The sequence below is a fragment of the Microtus ochrogaster genome, unplaced genomic scaffold (assembly GCF_000317375.1).
Source record: "Microtus ochrogaster isolate Prairie Vole_2 unplaced genomic scaffold, MicOch1.0 UNK27, whole genome shotgun sequence".
NCBI classification, from domain to species: Eukaryota; Metazoa; Chordata; class Mammalia; order Rodentia; family Cricetidae; genus Microtus; species Microtus ochrogaster.
In genome coordinates, this window is record NW_004949125.1 from 3823494 (window position 1) to 3846758 (window position 23265).

Here is a 23265-nt window from a genome sequence, read left to right on the forward strand (position 1 = left end):
AACAGCAATTGGGTCTGGAGTGATAACGCAGCAAGCTGATTGCCCTGTAAGTGAGGATCTGAGTTCAGTCCCCACAACCTATGTAAAAGAAGTTGGGCATGATAAGACATGCTTATAATTCCAGCACTAGAGAGGCAGAAACACATAGATCTCTGAACTCCTTGGTCAGCCAGCCCAGTCTATTTGGCCAATGAAGACCTGAGGAGTGACAGCAGAGGTTGGCCTCTGGCCTCTGTACATATGCACATGCAGTTGCATACACAAATGTGCCTGTATACATGAACATGCACGTATATGCACATACTCACAATTGCAGTATTATGGGTTTGAATTGTGCACACCTCATCAGCACCTAAAACTGATTGTATTTGGACCTAGGGCCTTTGAAGAGGTGACTAAGTTCAAATGAGGTCATCATGGCAGACTCTTAAGGCAGCCTGACTAATGTCCTCAGGAAGAGGAAGTTAGGTCAAGGAGACAGCAAGGATATATATGCACACAGAAGCCCATGGAGGGTGTGATGAGAATGTAGCATCTCCAAGACAAAAGCAAGAGGCTGCAGGAGAAGCCAACCTGCTGCCACCTTGAGCTTCAGCCTGTAGAACTATAAGGTGATCATTATCTGGTATTGAAGTCCCTCAGTCAACTTAGACAGATCTCAGAGAAAAGTAATGATCACTTTGTAGAAGCATAGCTGAGCCCCTCCCCTGTGTGCGTGCATGTCCCATGCATGTCTTTGCAGGTGCACATGTATGTTTGTGTGTTGAGACCAGAGGTCAGTCTTGTTCCTTAAGAGCCATGCACCTTATTTTTTGAGACAGTCTTTTTACTAGGACCAGGGGAGTCAATAGTAGATTATATATAAACCTTGTCCCTGACCCCATCTCTCTAGGGAGCCTTTAAGATTGAGTGATCTATTCTGTAATGGGGAAATGCAGGGAATTGGGTGTCCAAAGTCAGATCCTTGGGACCTTAGAGATGATTCCCACTGATGGGCAAGGTAGAGTTTCCTGGTGGTGGAGTATAAGGCAGTAAAAGAAGATTGATCTGATCAGAGAAAGGGCCCCATGGCTCTCAAGTGGAGAGCAGGGGCAGCTCAGCCAGAGCCTAAACTGCGAAGGTGATGGGAGTTAGAGGATGCTGGAAAAGCCTTTTGGACTGTCCTGCCAACACCTGGATTTTGAGCTTGGAACTTGGAAAGTAATGCTTTCTGGTTGTTTGGTCACCCAGCTTGTGATTCTTTGTTGCTGTAGTCCTGTCATACAAAACACTAGTTCAAGAGTAGAAAAGGGATGATGTTGGCATGCCTGACAGCTCAGCTCCCAGGACCCATGTGGCAGAAACCAACAACAGTATAAAACAGTGGCAATTTGTTTTCTCAAGTAGTTGTAATGTCAGTAGTGAATAAGTGAACAAACAGTTCAGTTGCCTAAGACTGTGGGGGGAAAGGGGAGGCTGTCTTTATTATTACTTGTGCTACAGCCACCGCCACCACTGTGGATTGAATCCAGGAACTCCCACATGCTGGGCCAACACAGGCCAGCACAGGCCAGCACATCACCATTGAGTTACATACCCAGCCTTAGGCTGTGGTTTAAATAAATAAGCCGTTGACTCTTGGAGGACTGATTGGCCAGAGGTCTGAAGCAGCATATGTCTAAAAGGTAAGCCTGGAACATAGCAGAAAACAACAACGCAAGGCTGCTGAGATCTTGGCAGAGGGCTGAGGAGCGGACTTCTTCAGAGTGCCTGCTGGCCTGTGGGACAGGTGTAGCATCTTTAAGAATTACTATAAGTAGGGCATGGTGGTTCACTTCTTTAAGCCCAGCACTTGATAGGCAGACACATGTAAATCTCTGAGCGTTCCAAGTCAGCCTGGTCTATATATCTATGTCCAGAGTTCCAGGACAGCCAGGGCTATACAGAGAGACCCTGTCTCACAAAAGAAAGGAAGGGAGGAGAGAAGAGGAAAGAAAAGAAAACTACAGTCGATTGGGCATGCCAGGCATTTTAAGCCCACTAGTTCACAAGTCTCCCCAAAGAACAACAGTAGTCCTCCTAACCTAGTAACCACTAGAGAATGCTATCTAACCAACTCATTTTAAAATACAAACTGGAAAAGGAAGACTGGGGTGTCCGTGGCATGACATTGCCATTGCTGTCTTAAATCAGAGCCTCTGTGATGAGCCACAGGAAACCCTCACTAATAGTGTTCTGTTGGAGGACTTGGAGGAAGAAGGTAGGTCTTTAGGTCCTCACTCTTGCCCTAGCTGCACGTGGTTTCTCTTAGGAGGCATTAGCTCACAGATGTACCCAATCCTTTGACAGTGCCACATGACATTGTCATCTACACAGTTCACATTTGACAACTCTACAGTTGAGTTACCAAGAAACAAAGCAAGAAACTTATCAAATCTTTTTCTTTTCTTTTTTTTCCTTTTCGGTTTTTCAAGACAGGATTTCTCTGTGTAACAGCCCTAACTATCCTGGAACTCACTCTGTAGACCAAGCTGGCCTCCAGCTCACAGAGATCCGCCTGCCTCTGCCTTCCCAGTGCAGGAATTAAAGACGTGCACCATCACTGCCGGCTTTTCAAATTTTTTTTTAAATATAGGCTGGTGATGATGCATTGAGTAAGGGCATTCTCCATACAACTCTAACAATCTGAGCTTGATCCCTAGAACTCACAGTGGAAGAAGAGAACCAACTCCCAAAAGGCCTCCACACACAGAGAGATACACATAATAATAAATTTTAAAAATTCGGTCTCAATATTTTAATTAAGTTTGATTTTGTGTTGGGCTATGTTGGTAGCTATATTGGAATGCATGTGGCCCACAGATTTTGGGTTTGGGATATGTCAGAGTTTAGGGGGTGGTGAAGCAGTTTCTCTCGAGTAGTCACCCATGGCAGGGTGGGCTTTTGATAAAGCAGCTGAGTCACCCGTACTTGTGAAAATAATCCCCAAGGAACTCAATGGGAGCCTTTTTTTACTGGCTCAGCAGGTAAATTGCTTGCCGCACAAGCCTGGTGACCTGAATTTTCCCAGGAACATGTAAAGGTGGAGAGAACTGACTCCGTCAAGTCACGCTATAACCTCCATAGGTGCACCCACACACATACATCATTTGTGTACACACTTTTTTTTTAAAGAAATTCATTGGTTTCCTCAAGCTCGACTTGAGTGAGGAATTTCTTTGATTGTTGATGCCCTTCCTGGGTTGTAAACAGCATCTAGCCTGTTAACCACCTGGCAAATATGAGGAAATTCTCCTTATAAAATTGTATCAGCTGGGAACCAAAGGAGGAGTGACAGAGAATCTGTATGAGCCCCAGGGATTTGGACATTGGTCATCAATTTCTTTTTACCTGTGACCCTTTAAAACTGACTCCCAGGCAGTTCTAGTTAATTACACAAGCGCACAGGTTTCATTGGAGGTTCTGGACACCATGATCGGATAATTGGCTGGATTTATAATGGCTAAATTAATAGGCAGGTAGCAGCTCCTGACCTACCATAAGTCATTACTGGGAAATTACCGCCCTTCTCAAATTACCTGTCTCTAAAGCAAATAGTAGGTACCCATCTACCTCATAGAGTTCCTCAGGTTTTCTGCTTAGTAAGTCAAGTACTAGATAGCTATTAGAGTGCTTTGAAAACTGTGAAATCAAATGCAGTGGAATGTGCTTTCGAGATGCCAGGTGTTTTTAAATAGTGTCTTGGGGGAAGTACATTAAGGAGCCCAAGCCCCTCATTATCTTCCTCTGTGGAGCCGAGGGAGCTGTCTGAGGGTATGGTGACATGCCTGTCACTATTGATGTTTTTTAATAGCAGATGATTGCTTTGACTTGTGCCTTGCTGAATGCTGTAGGCAGATCATGTTAAAGAGAAACTGGCTTAATAGTTTCCTGACAGTTGCAGCCAGAAGCCTTTTTGAGGCTGGGTTTCTGGTTTAACCACTAGTGCCTGGGGATTTCAGTTGTGGTTCTTGCTTCTAGAATTTACTTCCTCTCTGTGGTTTGAGCAAACCCAGCTCACCTTCTAGTCTAAGGCTTCATTTCCTCATTTTATGGGAGTTTTTCCTTCACAAGTATGAGAGTGGAAGGCCTGAGCTTGATCCCCAGAATCTATATAAAAGTGGAGTACAGCATTGAACCAGTGTAATCCCAGCAATGCAAGTTGGGACCTGGAGACTCTATTCCTGGAGCTCCCTGGCCGCTAGCCTGTCTTACTTGGTGAAGTTCTAGGTAAGGGAGACTCTGAGGATCACCAAGATAACCTGCACACACACACGCACATGTACACTGGAATACATTTGTGCACCGACCATGGACATGCACACACACACGCACACACACACACACACACACCAAAAAAGGAAAGGAAAACAAAGTACATAAGAAGGTAGGTGAGGAGGGCAGGACTTGTTAACATGAATATGTCTTTTCATGCCTGCTTAATGACTCACAGAAGACCAGTGTGTGAATCAGATCCTTGGGCCAGCCTTCAGGCAGTCCTGTGATCCAGTTTTATAAGAAATAGGTTTGGGTTTGAAAATTAAAAGAGAAGATAATGATATCATCTTTGTGGAGTTTGGAGAAGGGGCTTAGAAACCCTTAGGCGGTGGTGAGAGCTCAGGTTAAAAGTACACTAGGATTTTGTAAGTGTAAATGGTAAACCCTGAGCCAGGCATGGCGGCACACACCTTAGTACCACAAAGAGGCAGGCAGAGCTTTGTGAGTTCTAGACCAGCCAGAGCCATATACTGGCATAAAAACGCAAAGAAATTAACCTCATGGAAGCTTTAGATCTGTGGTGTCTAGGAAGGGTGGGGACATGTTCCTAACACTTGGCCTCCAGTGCTGCTTTCCCACCACAGGCTCTGGGCATATCAGTTTCCTTATCTATGATGAGGAGCTGGTTCAGTTACATCAGGTGTTGTGCCAATCAGATGAAATAATGCTGTGTTTTATCAAATCTCAGATGCAGTCAATTACAAACCACACCTTTCCTTTTGTACTATTACAAAGAAAGAATGCTGCCAGTTAAACCAACTTGGTTTCAGGTGTAATGTACTCGAAATTCAGAGATGTTCAAATGTAGTGGGCAAGCTGGACATAATAGTGCAAATCTGTAATTCTGACACCCAGGATGCAGAGGAAGAAGGATTGAAAGCTTGAGGTCAGCCTTGGTTATTTTGTAAGAACCTATCTGGGCAAAAAGGGGAGGGTGGCAGGGAAGATGGTCCAGTAGCGTTTAAAGCACTCAAGAAAGAGTCCTGGAGTTTGGATCTCCTGAATCCATGTGAGCACCAGGTGTTCATCAAGCAGACCTCAAGGTAGATTGGGGTGACTAGCCATGTCAGTGAGCTCTGGGTTTGATTGAGAGATCCTTCTGTGAAAGGATAAGATGAAAAAGTGATGGAGGGAGATTGCTGATGTCAGCCTCCGACCTTCACTAGCACATGTACATGTACAAGAACCTGCACATACTTACGCATAAAAAAAATGTGGATTGGGCAGTGGTGGTGCACACCTTTAATCCCAGCACTTGGGAGTCAGAGACAAGCGGATCTCTTTGAGTTCGAGGCCAATCTGGTCTACAGAGGGAGTTCTGGGACAGGCCCCAGAAGCTACAGAGAAACCCTGGCTTGAAAAACAAACAAATGGTGGACAAACCATGTTTTTTGGGGGGGGGTGTTTTGACAGAGTTTCTCTGTGTAACAGCACTAGCTGTCCTGGAGCTTGCTTTGTAGACTGGACTCTCTTCTGCCTCCCAAGTACTGGGATTAAAGGTGCCACCACCCGCAGTTGACAAACTATGTTTTTAAAATCAGTAAAATCTGACATAATGGAAGGAAAACACTCAGCTGTACAATTCTCTAGGGTCATATTTGATTTTTGTTATGTGCATCCAGGGGATGAGATGGAGTTATTAAGAATAAATAATCACTGGCACGCATGGGGAGATGGCTCAGTTAGTAAAATGCTTTCTGAGTGAGCATAAGGACCTGGATTTGACCCCTAGTACCTATGTACCAAAGCTAGATGCTGTGCCACACAGAACAGTGCCATCACTGGGGCTTGCTGACCAGCCATTCCAGAACTCAGTGGGATACAGGTTCAGAGAGAGATGTTGTGTCAAAATATATATAGTTAAAGGCTGAACCTGATAGCACATGCCTTTAGTCTCAATACTCAGCAGGCAGAGGCAAGTGCAAGTGAGTTCGAAGTCAGTCTGATCTATTTTCAGTGAGTTCCAGGGCATAATTGATGCCTATTTGGAAAAAAGGGATTTATTTTTATTTTATTTGTATGGGTGTTCTACCGGAATGTGTATATGTAGACTATGTGGATGCAGTGCCTCAGAGGATCCCCTGGAACTGGAGTTACAGATGGTTGTTAGCCTCCGTTAGGTCCTAGGAATCAAACCCAGTTCTTTCACAAAAAAATAAGCCAGTTTTCTTTTTAAAAGATCTATCTATCTATCTATCTATCTATCTATCTATCTATCTATCTATCTATCTATCTATCTATCTATCTATCTATCTATCTATCTATCATACAGTGTTCTGTCTGCATGTGTCTTGTAGGCCAGAACAGGGCACCACATCTTATTACGGGTGCTTGTGAGCCACCATGTGGTTGCTGGGAATTGAACTCAGGACTTCTGGAACAGTAGTCAGTGTTCTTAATTCCCTGAGCCCTCCCTCCAGCCTTTATAGTAGATTCTCGACAAACCTTGGATGATACACCAATTCCAGGAAGTCTTCAGCTAGCTCCTAAGCACATCCTGGCTGGAAGGAGGCATCAGTATTGCTTTTACAAATAGACTTTGGTTACTGAAAATGAACTTAGTCCCTGTTTACAGTTCATTTTAGACCTCAGATTTTCATCAATGGATATGCACTGGGCTTTGGATCTGCTCAGAAGGCATGGAGTCTAGAAGGGGACACATGGTGACTTGATGGTGACAAGACACCCTAGATCACAGGGCCAAAGTTTATGCCACCTGGAACAAGTCCTGTGCTTCTGATGTGCTGCAAGTGCAGGAGTCGAGGCATTCCCTTCTGTGCTGTTTTAGATTCTTCCCAAATCTCTGTAATCATTCCATGGTCTTGGGAACATTAGGCCACCCAGATAGAGACATACCACACATAACTGATCAGTACTCTCCGAAAGTGTCAGACTGAGAAACTGTCAGAAATTGGAAGAGACTAGGAGACAATTCAATTCAAGGAAAATCTGAAGCTCAACTCATCCTATCTACCAGTCTTGTCCTCTGACTGGGACAATGCCATGCAGATGTAAGATCTGAGCATCAGTGAAGCTCAGCCAAAGGGCTGGAACTGTTTTCTCTGCAGTGCCTCTTCAAATCTACTGTTGTTTTAAAATACAAAGTTGGCTTGGCCAGTACTTGGCTTCTCCTAGAGTGGTGAAGCAATATTTTTTGTGAGCCCTTGGTTTCATTTATATCTAGAAGAAAGGAGTTGGTTCAGTCAATTAATGCTGACTTAGGAATTCTATTTTAATGTAATTTCTGTCTTTTCAGGGGAAGCACCTGTTGCAGAAGTTCCTTCCCTGTTTGTGATCCTGTCGGTGTGCAGTTTAATGATACTGATAGTGTTAATTGCAAACTGTGTTTCCTGCTGTAAGGACCCAGAAATAGACTTTAAGGTGAGCATAGATGGCATGAACATTTAAAATCATTTGCCGATTTTTAAAATGATGTGTGTGTGTGTGTGTGTGTGTGTGTGTGTGTGTGTGTGTGTTTGTGCTTGGGTGTGTGTGTATATACGCATGTACGCATGTGTTCACATGCGCAGGTGAGTATACCTGGAAGCCAGACTACAAATAAAGGTGCCACCTCATTAACACCCTTTTGAGACAGGGTCTCTCACTGGCCTAGAGTTCGCTGAGTAGCCTGGACTGGCTGGCCATCAAACCCCAGGACTCTGTCTTTTACCTTCCTAGTGCTGGATCTTGCAACCACATCCAGTGTTTTTACATGTTTGGAGATTGAACTCAGGTCCTCTTCATGTGTATAAGACAAGCAATCTACTGACTGAGTCACTTCCCCAGCCCTAAAACATCTGATACATTGCTATGAATCACATTCTCTTGGGAGCAAGGGTCACTGGACTCTTCTTTTCCTGTCCTGTATATAACAAAACATTGTGAGCCACACAATCTCTCTGTTATAGTCTTTTCATCCTCCACTCTGCCATTGTAGTGCTGTATTAATGACAGATGCTTTGTTAACAAATGGACCTGGTTTTGTGCCAACAGAATTTGATTGACAAAAGTAGCTGGCTTGGAATTGGCCTATCAGCTGAAAATAGTTTACCGCCCTGCCTTAGGGAGTCAGTATGTGTTTGTATGTGTATGTGTGTACATGAACGTGCAAGTACACTTTCCTATGTGTGCATGTATATATAGAGGCCAGAGGTCAACCTTATAGGTTGTTTTTTGGGAGCCATCCCAAGTTGTTGTTTGTTTTGTTTTGTTTTGTTTTGTTTTTTTGAGACAAGGTCTCTTATTGGAACTGGAGCTCATGGATAAGGCTAGGGTGACTAGCCAGTGACTCCCAGGATTCTGCCTGTCTTCACTTCCTTACCAGTAGGATTATAAGTATGCACCACCATGTCTTGGTTTTGTTTTGTTTTGGTTTTTGGTTTTTCAAGACAAGATTTCTCTGTGTTGCCCTGACTTTCCTGGAACTCACTATGTAGACCAGGCTGACCTCGAACTCAGACATTTGTCTCCTTCTGCCTCCTGAGTGCTGGGATTAAAGGTGTGCACCACCACTGCCAGGTTTATGTCTGTCTTTTTACATGAACACTGGGGACTGAACTCAGGTCTTTATGCTTTTGCAAAGCAAGCAGTTTACCAACCAAGCTATCTCCCCAGCCTTCTTGGAACCTCTTTGACACTTATTGGTGGCGTGTCTTGAGTTTTTGCTTAAAGAACAGTGTGTGGTGCTCGAATTCATTTATTTATAGTCTGTCTGCACAGAAGATCAGGCAGGTTTTGGTTTCTTTCAGACTTTTGTATAATCTGGCAAATTTGTGATCATTAGCTCACCAAAGCAAAGGGGTTTCCTCAGTGTTTTGTATATGAGGAAGGGTATTGGAAATCTCAGGTTTGTCTCTAAACCTTGATTCCCTAAAGAGAACAGCACTTCCTACTAGGATACTTGCTATCTATAGTCAGTATAACAGAGGATCTGGCATAGTAGTGACAGATGGATGGGATCTACCAGCAGATCAACTGGGAACTCTTTCTAGAAATTATTACCCATGTGTTGACACATTAGGACCTCACAACATTTGTTTAAAAGAGTATATAAGCTGGGTGTGATGGTTGCACAAATGTAATCCCAGCACATGGGAAGCTGAGGTGGAGGATTGCTAGTTCTAGGACAGCCTGTCTCAAAACACTTTCACAGCCAGCACTAAATTTATGGACTGAGCTCTCTCTCCAGACCCCCTCATGTGCTCTCTTCACTTGGAGTCTATGGTGCCTCTGAGGAGATAGGGAAGTAAATTGTTTTCCTGGCTCAATGCTTTGCCTTGCACAGAAAACTAAATGCAGGGGAGACCTGTCCTCAGTCCAGACCACAGTCTATGGTAGTGGTGGCCTCTGGACACCTGTGGGCTTTCTGCATCAACACCCTGCCCCCAAGGCTCACATTGATGCACACACTTTTGTGGGAACTTCCTGACTTCCCTGTTGAGAGCACAGCAATAGATAGAGAATCTGTATCCCCTGGCCATCAGTCCTGCCAACGGACTTTGCACAGAAACCTGGCCACTTGGGGACAAAGATAAAAGTCTGATGGGGTTGCTGATACTGAAGTCTGGTGTCTTATGTTTCCAGATACCTCATCCTCGCCTTAGATTGATCAGGGTTTTTGAATGTGAGTATTCACAAGGGAGCCAATTGTGATGCAGCTCAGAGTCTGGGAATGTACATCACTTTGCAGCTGCCCCATGACTGATGCAAGGCTGCAGTGTGTTGAGCTCTCCAGCTTCAGAGTCTGTGACTGAATGAGTATTTTTTGATTTTGATAGCATGTTGGTTGGTTTCTTTTAGACTTAGAGCCCCTCAGTTGCAGGGGCTGAGTAGCCCTGGGGAAGACATTTACAGATCAGGAAGCAATTTGGCTTTATCTCAATATTTTTTTATTATTATTATACATAGTATCATCTCTCTGAATCTTTAGAGTCTACTGGCATATCTATTGGTATATCATAATTGCTACCAAATTTTAAGTGACATTTTTAAAGTATGATGGATGAAGGCCTTTTAATAAGAGAGGGTTTATGAACTGGGAACTGGGAAGATGGTTTGGTGGGTAAAGCAGTTGCAGTGTAAGTATGAGGACCTAAGTTCAAATCCTCAGAACTTGTGTAAAGCCAAATACAGTAACACATGTGTCTGTGATCCCCGTGCCCCTATGGGGAGATAGAGGACCAGCTAGCCTGGCATATGCAGTAGAGGACAGCAGAGACCCTGTCTCAACAGTAGAAGGCAAAGGACCCAAGCGTGTCCTGACCCACCTGCCACAGACATAAATGGGACAGTTTTTTCTCCCTCTTTTCCTTTATTTACCTTTCTTTCTTCCTTCCTTCCTTCCTTCCTTCCTTCCTTCCTTCCTTCCTTCCTTCCTTCCTTCCTTCCTTCCTTCCTTTCTTTCTTTCTTTCTTTTTTTCTTGAATGAAATCTCATATAACCCTTAGTGGTCTTGAGCTCCTGCCCCTCCTCCCACTTCCCAAGTGCTTAAGTCATCACGCCCAGCTTCCTTTCCCTTTTGAGCCCTTTCCCTGTCTCAGCCTGCACCTGAGGCTGGCCTTGACTAAGATGCTGGCTCAACCAACACTGCAACGCCACACCCGGCACTGACTCTCACATATTGAATGTTCAGAGCTTCATTTTCCTCCGTGCAGGCAGCAGTGACGTCCAGTGCCTGAGAGTGTCTGCTCACGTCAGAAGTCTCCCTTTACTATTTGTAGTTTTTCTTGTGGTGGGTGGGTCGCTAAGGGCATGTGACAGAAAAGGAAAGTGAGAAGGATGAGAGCAGAAAAATGGAAGAGTTTTTTGTTCACGGGTCTGTTCTGTTTCTATTCTGGTGCTTCAAGGGACGACGCTTGATAATTATCTGAAGCAAGTATTGGCTTGTTAAATTCATCTGGGCCGCCACAGGGCACCCAGCTCATAGGGATGAAAATAGGAAGGGTCACGATAGCCCATCCAATTCACTGAAGGTTCCTGAAGCTTGGTAGGTGCAGTCTCAGCTGGTTTTATTTTGTGGTGCTGGGATGAAACCCAAGCTCTGACACATGCTAGGGTAGTGCAGTACCATGGACTCAAAGCCCCCCCCCCCTTTTTTTTACTGTATGGTACTTATTTATTTTGAGACTTATTCTCATTAATAAATATTCAAGGCTGGCCTTGAATTTACTCCGTAGTGGAGACTGGCCTTGAACTTTCAGATTCTGCCTAGGTTTCCTGAGTAACTGGGATCACAAGGCATGTTCTACCACACCTACCCCCCGGAGTCATTTTTTTTTTTTTTTTGGTTTTTCGAGGCAGGGTTTCTCTGTGGCTTTGGAGCCTGTCCTGTAACTAGCTCTGTAGACCAGACTGGTCTCGAACTCACAGAGATCCGCCTGCCTCTGCCTCCCGAGTGCTGGGATTAAAGGCGTGCGCCACCGTCACCCGGCTTCTGGAGTCAATTTTTATTTTTAATCAGGGTACTTTTATTTTTAACTCTGTGTGTGCGCGCTAAATGTTTCAGTAAATGTTTCAGCTTTCACAGCCTGCTTTTATATGCGCTTTTTTTTTGATTGCAGGAATTTGAAGATAATTTTGATGATGAGATAGATTTCACACCACCAGCAGAAGACACCCCCTCTGTCCAGTCCCCAGCAGAGGTCTTCACACTCTCAGTGCCAAATATTTCACTTCCAGCTCCATCCCAGTTCCAGTCCTCTGTGGGTAAGACCTGTCCTCGCCCAAAAGGCCAAAGAGAGCTGTCTAGACGCTGCGCGTGCGTGTGTGTGTGCATATCTAATACATATATACATACATACATATCTACATCCATACGTACATTTGTGTGTTTGTGTGTATATATGCTGCCCATCTCTTCTTCTGCTTGTCTGTTTTTATTCTCCTGGTGACACTGCATCGTCATAGTCAGACTCATCCTGCAAAAGCTGTCTGTTGCTTTCTGAGTTCTCCCTGAAATATTGAAATGGTGGCTGGGGGTGCAGCTCAATTGTTAGAGTGCTTGCATAGCATACACAAAACCCTGGGTTCTGTCTCCAGCACTGTATAACAAGGTAGGCATAGCAAGTGCCTATGATCCTGGCATTTGGGAGGTGGAGGCCGGAAGATCAGGAGTCATCATAGGCTACACAAGAACCCTTTCTTTAAAAAAATGTAAAAAGCACCGGGCAGTGGTGGTATGCACCATCAATCCCAGTACTTGGGAGGCAGAGACAGGTGGATCTCAGTGAGTTCAAGGCCAGTCTGGTCTACAAAGAGAGTTTCAGAATAGCCAAGACTTATACAGAGAAACCTTGTCTTGAAGAAACAAAACAAAAATATATAAAACGGAAAAACACTACTTAATCTTGACGAGGTAAGGGTGCTGCCGATTTAGGAGGGCCATCTTGAGATGTACTAATTGGACTGGCTTTTTTTTCATAGTTCTTTAGATAGAATGATTTGATGAAATTTTATTTCCTGTTATAATGTAACTATGGGTCAAGAAGTAGGGTTTTCCAAGACTGTAAAAGGAAGATTGTTTAAGACTGTGCAGCTACTAACCCTGCCTTTTGTGGTACCCAATTCTCTGTGGGATATGTTTAGGGCAGTATAAACCCATTTATCCTCCTGCAGGCATTTGTCTTAGTTACTATTCTATTGCCTTGAAGAGACACCATGACCAAATCAATTATAGAAGAAAATGTTTAATTTGGGGCTTGCCTGCAATTTCAGAGGGTGAGTCCATGATCATCATGGGAGCATGGCAATAGACAGGAACAGTAATTATGAAGTTATATCCTGATCTAAAAGAAAGTTGGAGGCAAAGAGAGGAGAGAGACTGGGTCTCACATGGGCTTTTGAAACCTCAGAGCCCACCTCCAATGTCAAACCTCCTTCAGCAAGGCCACACCTGCTATTTTTTCCAAAACAGTCCCACCAACTGGGGCTCAGCCATTCAAACATAGGAGCCTATGGAGTGGGGGTGGGGGGACATTCTCGTTCAGATCACCACAGCATGTGGTGACTTAAAGAAAAAGTAAGCTAAGTAGAGCTGGTGACACACACCCTTAATACCAGCCCTCTGGAGGCAGAGGCAAGGGAATCTCTGAGTTCAAGACCAGTGTGGTCATGGTCTGGTCCCAGGACATCAAAAGAAAGGAAGGGAGGAATAAAGAAAGTAAGCTAAAACACGGCACTCAGGGGAGATGGCTCAGTGAGCAAAGTGCTTACTGTGAAAAATAAAGACTTAAGAGCAGATTCTCCAGCACCACATAAAAGCCAGGCATGGGGTTTGGAGTTTGCTGGCTCTCCAGTCTAGCCAAGTCAGTGATCTTCAGGTTCAGTGAGAGAGCCTGTTTCAGAAAATCAAAGTGGAGAGTTGCAGAAGACCCAATGGCCTCTTTGGATATCCAGAGGCACCAGGCATCTTTGTGGTGCATATACATACATGCAGGCAAAACACTCAGATACATAAAATAAATAATTCAAAACAACTTTTAAATGGCATGTAGTATATTTAACTTTAAGTTCTCTAAATAGTAATACTTAACGGTAGGCATCAATCAAAATGGTGTTGGAAAGGACTCCAGGGACTCTTTGGATAGCTTAAGCTTAAATAGAAATACTTCAGCTTGTTTATGTCATTGTTCACTTTTCTTTCTTGAAGCCTCCTTGAAGTCCTTCTTGGAGCTGTGGAGATGGCCCAGTAGGGAAATGGCTCACTGCTGTACAAGTATGGGCCTGAGAGTGGGTCTCCCACTCCCATGTAAAAGACAGGGTGGGATGTAAAAGACAGGGACAGTCCTGTTAGCCCTAGGGTCACTGAGAGATTGTTTCAAAAACTGTGGTGGAGAACAACAGAGGAAAACACGTGACATTGGCCTTTTATCTACACACAGCACATGCACATGGACGTGCATGCAAACACAAATACAGTGTGCACTACAGACAGCTCCCCTCAGATATATCAGTAAATAAAATTCAAATAGCAAGAAATTATTTTATGTTTATTTAGGATACTCACAAGTATATTTTTTATCACTTGAGGTATAAAAGGACTTGCTATGCTCTGCACTAAGTCTAGATGCCACGAATGAAAACATTGCCAAGTCTGGTTCATAAAATAAAATATTTAGTCAGTTTGAGATGGTAGCAAAAAAAAAAGAGAGAGAGAGTTCACACAAGTGTTTTAAGAAATTAAAGAGCCGGGCAGTGGTGGCGCACACCTTTAATCCCAGCACTTGGGAGGCAGAGGCAGGCGGATCTCTGTGAGTTCGAGGCCAGCCTGGTCTACAATAGCTAGTTCCAGGACAGGAACCAAAAGCTACAGAGAAACCCTGTCTTGAAAAATAAATAAATAAAAAATTAAAGAGCCTGGTGGTAATGGCACACACCTTTAATCCCAGCACTCAGAAGGCAGAGGTAGGCAGATATCTGAGTTTGAGAACAACCTGGTCTGCAGAGTGGGTTCTAGGATAGCTAAGGCTACACAGGGTTTCCTGCCTTAAAGGAAACAAACAAGCAAAAAAAAAAAAAAAAAAAAACAAGAGAGAGAAATTAAAAGTAACAGGTCAGGGAGATGGTTCAGTTGGTAAATTGTTTAGGACTTGAATTTGAACCTTAGAACTCAAGTAAAAAACTGGGCAATGTGGTGCAGACTTGTAATCCCAGCACTGGGGAGGCTCAAACAGACAGAGCCCTGGGGCTCACTGGCCAGTCAGCCTGGTCTACTTGACAAGCTTTAGGTTAGTGAGACTCAAACTACAAGATACCTAGAGAACGATACCAGAAGTTGTTCTTTGGCTTCCACTTTCACACCTATGTGCTCACCCAGACATGCATACAAACTAACCATAAAATAGTGCTGTGCCACTAGAACAAGTAAGCTAGGATGTGAAGGAGATGGTGGTGGAATAAAATTGAAGTATGCGTTTGTGCACACAGGGAGAACATCATTAATGATGGAATATCGACTTTTGGAAAGATGGTAACCAGGAGGAGGAAGAGGGTGTCCCAGGTATTTTGGCGAGTAAGGGAAAGGACCTGGGCTGTCCCAGCTCCTCACTGTCAGTGCAGACAGAAAGGGGAACTTCCTGATAGTGCATCTGAGTGTGGACGTCCTTTATCTTCACCCAGCAGGTCCACCTCTAGTGCTTATCTTTAAGAACAACTGGGTAAGTGTTCAGTGCAAGATGGGCAAGGTGCATTGCTGTTGGGCAGTGCAGATGGAAGTATCGGTTAGTAGTTCGCTAAGTTACTGGAAATACTGGCAGTGGTCTGGTGTCTATTTTATAGGTGAACTGTGGTTGTGAGAGATAACTTGTGAAATGTGAAAGGTGTGCACCTGTTCACAAGCAAGTTTAGAAGCATTACCTATTTTTTCCTCTGTAGTGTGGGAATGGGGATTTAATGATTTAGCTGTGGTCTGGAAGTCACTGTGTAGGCAAGGCTGGCCTCCATCTTGAAGATATCAGCGTGCACCTGTCTTCTGAATGCTGGAATTAAATAAAGGTGTGCACCACCACACCTGGCCATGTAAACCCAAAGTATATTCTCTTGGTCCTGAAATCAAGGCATAGAAAAGCATTTATAATGAAATGTTCTTCTCTGTTTCTTATGTATCTTTCCAGAAGTTTTTCGGGGGAGAGGGCAGTGGAGTGAGAGAACAATGACAACAAGATTTCACTTTGTGACCCAGGCTGTTCTTCTGCTTTAGCTTCCTAAGTGCTGGAATTAAAGGCATGCCCCACCACTGCCCGACTTCTAGGATTTTTTTAATGTGTATACTTTCTAATCCCACCTTACAAAGCAAGTATTTTGTTTCCTTTTTAGAAGGCTTTTTTTTCTTTCTTTTTTTTTTTTGGGTGTGTGTGTGTGTGTTTGTTGTTCATTGTTTTGTTTATTGTTTTGTTTTGTTTTTCTTTTTTGAAACAGGGTTTTTCTATCTAGCTCACTCTGTAGGCTGTCCTGGAACTCAGAGATTTGCCTGCCTCTACCTCCTGCTGGTATTAATGTGCTACCTCCATGTGCTACCACTTCCTAGTGTAGAAGACTATTTTTATAGAGCAGTTTTAGGATAATAGCAAATTGAGGTATAGCTCTTCTTGCCCACTTGTATAACCCCCCTCTTTGTTAGTTACCATGATAAATGTACTGTTTGGTATTGTGCTGTGCTATGTGTACGTTTGTGTGTTTGTCTGTCTGTCTGGCAGTGTCTGTCTGTCTCTGTGTGTGTAGTATATGCTCCCCTATGTGTGAAGAATCACAAATCCATGATGTACAGAGGGCAGAGGAGAATGTCAAGTGTCCCGCTGTATCACTCTCTGACTTCCCCTTGAGACCTGGAGCCAAGCTGACAACCAGCAAGCCCATTGCTCCTACTGTTTTTGTTCTTATAGCACTGGGCACATGGGTCATGCCTGGACTTTTGTGTGGGTGCTGGGGATTTGAAGCTTGTGCAGCAAGTGTTCTTACTCATTGAACTGTCACTTCCAGCTTCACATTGTACTTTTTTACAGATTTGCCAGTTGGGTTAGTGCTTTTCTCATTACTATGACAAAGTGTCTGACAAAAGCAGTGTGAGGAAGGAAGGATTTATTTGAGTTCAGTTTAAGGTTCAGCCCATTGTGGTGGGAAAGGTCCAGCAGCAGGAGTGAGGCGGTAGCTGCTCACACTGTGTCCCAAATTAGGAAACAGTGATAAATGCTGGAGTTCGGCTCCCTTTCCCTTTTGATTCAGTCAGCGACTCCAGCCCATAATAAGAGTTTTCTCTCCTCAATTTAACCTTTCTGGAAATGCGTCAGAGACATATCTAGGCACTTGTCTCCCAGGTGATTCCAAAGCTGGTCAGTTTGACAGTGAAGATCAACCCTCACACCAATATACCCTGAAGAGCTTTCCTTATCAATAAAAACATCTTGTTTATTCTTGCTTATAGTTTGTAGTACTTGCATTTTTGTATACTCTTAGCATAGTTTATCTAGCCAGTCTCCGATTGGTAGTTATTTTTGTCGTTTTTAATCTCAAACTATTAAAAAAATCTTTTGGGTGGCCAAAGAGATAGCTCAGTGGCTAAGAGCACCTGCTATTCTTGCAGAGGACCTGAACTTGGTTCCTCGCACCTATGTTGGGTGACTTACAACTGCCTGTAATTTTGGATCCAGGACATCTGATATCCCTGGATTCTGATGGCAACCCCGATAGACACATAACTAGAGAGTAAGTAGGGGAGCTGGAGAGATAGCTCAGTGGTTAAGAGCATTGCCTGCTCTTCCATAGGTCCTGAGTTCAGTTCTTGGCAACCATATGGTGGCTCACAACCATCTGTAATGAGGTCTGGTGCCCTCTTCTGGCCTACAGACATACACACAGAAAGAATATTGTATACATAATAAATAAATATTTTAAAGAAAAAAAAAGAGTAAGTAGGTGGGTAGGCAAGATGGCTCAGTGTGTAAAGGTGCTTGCTGCAAAGCTTGATGAACAACATGAGTTCAACCCTTGGGACCAACTCATACTCATTGTCCTCTGACCCCTGCGTGCTTGCTGTGGTCTGTACAAACCTACCACTCACCCTACAGTGAACAAGCAAACACATGAAGTTTTAACAATTCCTCCTTGGGCTGGAGAGATGACTCAGCGGTTAAGAGCACTGACTATTCTTCCAGAGGTCCTGAGTTCAATTCCCAGCAACCACATGGTGGCTCAAAACCATCTGTAATGAGATCTGGCACCCTCTTCTGGCATACAGGGAGGCAGACTGTTGTATACATAATAAATCTTAAAAAAAAAAAAACAATTCCTCACTTGTGGAATTCCTTCTTAGAATTGTCAGTATCTGTGCTTACACCTTTGATGGATGTTGCCAGCTTATTCTTCTTCAAGAGTTGTATATTCCTGGTAGTCAGGAGGGGATTTTTATGTTATTGTTAAGCTAACGTAGTGTGAATTCCTATTATATTAGAGTGTTATAAATTTAGTATGCTAACTATAATCTCCATGGTAGCCACTAAAATAAATTCCAGTAAGGGATATCAAAGTGTTTCATTAAAAAATCCCGACAAATACAAGAAAAAGACTCTGATGAACATGGCTTCTGGTTTTATCTACTTTACATTTAAGTTTTTTGGTTTTATTTTGAGAGAGAAACACACACACACACACACACACAGAGACAGAGAGAGAGACAGACAGAGAGAGAGAGAGACAGACAGAGAGAGAGAGAGAGAGCGCTAGTTCGTGGGTAATGAGGCCAGAGGTTGATGTTGGGTGTCTTCCTCTATTGCTCTCCACCTTATTTATTTATTTAGAGCTAGCTCTCTCACTCATGCAGGTTCTGGGCATTCAACTCTGGTAGTTAGTCTTGTTAGCAGGCATCTTTCACCACGAGTCATTATGCTGGCCCCTCTGATCAGTTTTGAGTTAATTTTTTATATATAATTTATATTTAATTTTTAAATTATGTAATTTGTATATAATTTTTATATAGTATAGAGAAAGGCATTTTTTATTATGTTTGTTGATTTTTTTTTTTTAGCTATCTGTGGTCTCCTGTAGCCCTACAACTCTTGTAGTCAAAGATGATCTTAAACTCTTGGTCATCCTGTCCCCATCCCACCCCCCAAGAGCTAGGATTACAGGCGTGAGCCCCTGCACCTGCTATATATGAGAGTGAACACAATGCTCCCCAAGAGCTAGGATTACAGGTGTGTCCCACCATACCTGATTTTATGCGGTTGGAGCCCGCAGCTTTCAGTAGACTAAGCAAGAACTCTGCTGACTGATCTAGTTCCCAAACCTAAGGATAAGATTTTAGAGTTTAATTAATAACACGTGGTTATCTAGCCACAGTGTCTGAATTGCTCCCTTTTCCACCATTGAATTGCAGTGGCACCTTAAAATTTTTTAAAAAAAGATTTTTTTTTGTTATTTTTAACTATGTGTATGGGTGTTTTGCCTATATGTGTATATGTGCACTACATGGGTACCTAGTGCCCATGGAATCCAGAAGAAGGTGCTGGCTCCCCTGGAACTGGAGTTAAGAACTGTTGTGAGCCACCATGCTGGGAGCCAAACCTGAGTCTTCTGTGGGTGCTCTTAATCTCTGAGCTGTCTCGCTCAGGTCTGGCTCCCAGTACCCATGTTGGAAAGCTCACAACTGCCTGTAACTCCAATTCCAGAAGATCTGCTGGTACACATACAAACAAGCAGGTGTGTACACACACAAATAATAAGTAAATAAATATAAACCAAATCTGAGTCCTCTGGAAGAGTAGCAAGTGCTTTTAACTATTGAGCTGTCTCTCCAGCCCAGCCATGGCACCAACATTACATTTATGTATGTATTTATTTAGTGTATGTACGTGGATGGCATGGTGCATATGTGGAGGTCTGAGGACAGCTCATGGGAATTTTTTCATTGCTTCTACCTTATGGGATCCAGGGATCAAATTTAGGTCATTAGGTTTGGCAAGTAGGTACCTTTACCTAGTGAACCATCTTGTCAACCTTGACACCTATTTTAAAGAAGATCACTTCACATTTGTTTGGATTGCTTTTTAAATCTTAACATTAATATTTTTTCTTTTAGAAAAAGATTTCTCTTTATGATTTTAATTTTGTTTATGTGCATGTTTGCATATGGGCATGTGCATGTGAGTGCAGATGCCATTGGAGGGCAGAAGAATTGATCCCTTAAAGCTGGAGCCATCATGTGGGTGGAGTAGAACCCAGATCCAGAAGAGCAGCAACCAGTTTTAAGCACTGAGCCGTCTCTTCAGATCCTCTCTTTGCTTTTGTGTTTATTTTTTTAATATTGATGATTGCAATGAAGACTACAATTAACATTGTACATTTATAAAAACTTAGCTTTAATTGATGGCAGTTTCACAAATCGGACTGGGAAGGTGGCTCAGTTGATAGAGTGCTTGCCTAGCATGTGTGAGGACCTAGGTTTAATCCCCATCACCTCATAAACTATAAAACTGATGGTAGTCATGCATGCCTATAATCTCAGCGCTCAGGAGGTAGAGGTAGAAGAATGAATCCAAGGGCCATCCTTGGCTACAGACTTGAAGGCCAGCCTAAGGTACATGAGACCCTGTCTTTAAAACAAGTAAAATTTGTCACACATTACATCTTATACATTTTATGTCTGTTAATATACATTTATAACTTTTTAAAGCATTCATGTTTTAAGTCATAAGAATTAAATCCAGGTGGTGGTGGCATACACCTTTAATCCCAGTACTCAAGAGGCAGAAGCAAGTGGATCTGAGTACGAGGCCAGTCTGGTCTACAGAAATAAAGAGGAACTGTGTTCCAGTGTTGATTTTGTGCTTGACTCTTCATTTGTGCTTGTGGGGACCTATATTCTTCATAATGTTCTAAGTTTCTTTTCTTTCTTTTTTTTCTCCTGAGACAGAGTTTTTTGTGTAACAGTCCTGAAACTCACTCTGTAGACCATGCTGGCCTCTAACTCAGAGATCTGCCTGCCTCTGCCTTCCAAGTGCTGAGATTAAAGGCGTGCGCCACCACCTTTCATAGTTCTGAGTTTCTGCTCATTATCGCTCCATCACACACGGGGGGGCTTCCATTAGCATTTATTTATTGCAGGGCATTCGTGTTGGTAGCAAACTAGCACTGCTTCTCTGAGAGGCCTTCGTTTCTGCCAGATATGGTGGCATTCTTAGTCTTTTTCTCCCAGCGCTTTATTGTGGGAGCCCACTCCCTTCTGTCCTCCATTTCTGATGACTAATTGGCTCTTAGTTTTATTTAGGATCCCGTATACACAGTGAGTTATTTCTGCCCTCCAGGATTCTCTGGCTCTTTACCCTTTGATTGTTAGGGTCTTGGTATGGTCTCTAAGGCTGGTGTTACTGGAGTTGGCTGAACATTTTGGATATGGAGATACATGTCCTGTAGCAGTAGCAGGCCATTTTCTACCTTTGTCTTTTTTTTTTTTCCTTCTGGGATTCCCCTTATGTCTATATTGGTCTGCTTGATAGTGTCCCCATGACAGAGTTACTATATTAAGAAAAAGAAAACAAAACCAAACCAACGGTATAATATAGTGCTAAAAAATAAGATATAAAAAATAAGTTATCAACATTAAATTTGAGACTCTGTTTGAAAAAGTTGCTAATGTATTTGTTTTTACACTATTAGCACAAATATTAAATTTATGCCAGTATTTTTTAGTTTATAGGTTATGTATTTGACATTTATTGTAAAGATTTATTTTCATTATTTTGTGCGTGTGTCCTGTATGGAGTGCCACAGTTCCAGATGAGAGCATCATATCCCGTGGAGATGGAGTTACAGGTGATTGGGAGCAACTTGATGTGAGTGCTAGGAATCAAACTTGGGTCCTTAGAAAGAGCAGTAAACTCTCTTAACCACTGAGCCATTTCTCCAACCCTTACTTATTTTATTTTAGTTACATACATGTATGTATGTCTGTGTGTGTCTCTGTGTACATGTATCTGTGTGTCTATATGTATGTATGTATTTATGTTGCTTTGAGAAAAGGTTTCATCATGGAGCCCAGGCTGCTTTCACACTCAAGATCCTCCTGCCTCAGTTTTCTCAAGGTCTGGAGTCAGAAACCTGCACCACCATGACTCTTCCTGACCGTCCTAGATGCTTATATTTTTATTTTTTTTTCCACCAGAAGGTTTCAAGTCTCAAGTTGCCCGACACAGTCTAAACTATATACAAGAAATTGGAAGTGGCTGGTTTGGAAAGGTAATGTGCTCCTTATTTTCTTTAACTCTTTGATTATACAGTTCACATTTTAGGGGGTAGGGTGCTCAGAAACCCTAAACATTTAGAATGGCAGCAGTCATCATCTCTCCTTTTGATATGTTTTATAGTAGTTGAACTTAGCAGGCATCGAAGTCTGACTAAGTTGGTGTATTTTAGAGAGGAAAAAGGGACAAGGGGGAGATGGGAGGCTAGTGAATTTGCAGGGCAGTTGGCTCCACTCAGTAGAGTTAGATTGCTGAGATAAGTTTGAGATAAAGAGACTTGTGGGGAAGTGGAGGCCGAAATTTAGGGTTTGGAATGTAAGGTATTTACTAGCAAGGTCTGGATCGGTAGGAGTAGTGGCTTGGAGTATAGGAACCATGTTTGCGAGTAAGATGAGGATGGGAAGGTCTGTTGGAGGAGTGCTTCAGCTGGTAAGAGTGCTTGCTCTTACCAAGCACAAGCATGAGGACTTGAATTCAAATCCCAGCACCCACACGACATACCAGACATGGTCCTGTGCACACCTGTACCTCCAGGATTCTCTGGCTGCCATCCTACCTAAAAAATGCTAGCTCTAGGTTCAGGGGTAGATCTTGCCTTGAAGAAGTAAGGTGGAGAGGATAGAGAACACCCTCCTCTGGCCTCTGCTCATCTACAGGCACATGCAACCCGCACACTCCACATGTACATTCACAAACATACAAGTTAAAAAAAGAAATCCAGTGCTTTGGCTCAGCAGGCAAGAATGCTTGCCACTGAACCTCATGATCTGTATTTAGTTCCCGGAACCTACATGGTAGGAGAAAGCTGACTACAGGTTGTTCTCCGACCTCTCAAGTGCTGTGGTATGTATACCTATGTATGTGTGTATGTGAGTGTGCTTGTACTCCTCACTCCCACATACATTAAATAAATTTTAAAGGTATGGAGAGGTTGTCTGGTCTTTGCAGACACTGAATGCCAACAGTGACAGAGAGAAACAAAATGAGTCAGACAGATGTAATACCCACCATTGTTCCTCCGCTTGGTGGAAGTGATGCTTATTGTATATATCAGGCTGGTTAATTAGCAAAGACTGTGATTTAGCTGATATTCAGAATTTACTGTTCTCTTCAAAGTTCTGCCCTTAGAATCCTGGTAAAGCTACTTAATTTTGTTGAGGTCTTTTTTCTTATCTCTGACATTAAAATTAATTTACCTATACAAATGTCTAACTGATCTTTCTGTCTGTCTGTCTCTCTT

At 43.0% G+C, this 23265-nt stretch overlaps 1 protein-coding gene across 2 annotated transcripts in view; it reads left to right on the forward strand.

The window, feature by feature from the left end:
• The window catches only part of Lmtk2 (lemur tyrosine kinase 2), a 91958-nt gene that overhangs the window by 19883 nt on the left and 48810 nt on the right, over positions 1-23265 (forward strand). Inside the window, exons 2-4 of one of the 2 annotated variants that reach the window (XM_005368038.3) lie at positions 7553-7677; positions 11856-12000; positions 21947-22020. In XM_005368038.3, the coding sequence (XP_005368095.1) occupies positions 7553-7677; positions 11856-12000; positions 21947-22020 (344 nt within the window). The remainder of the gene's footprint in view (positions 1-7552; positions 7678-11855; positions 12001-21946; positions 22021-23265) is intronic. The other variant, XM_005368039.3, reaches the window with a different exon arrangement.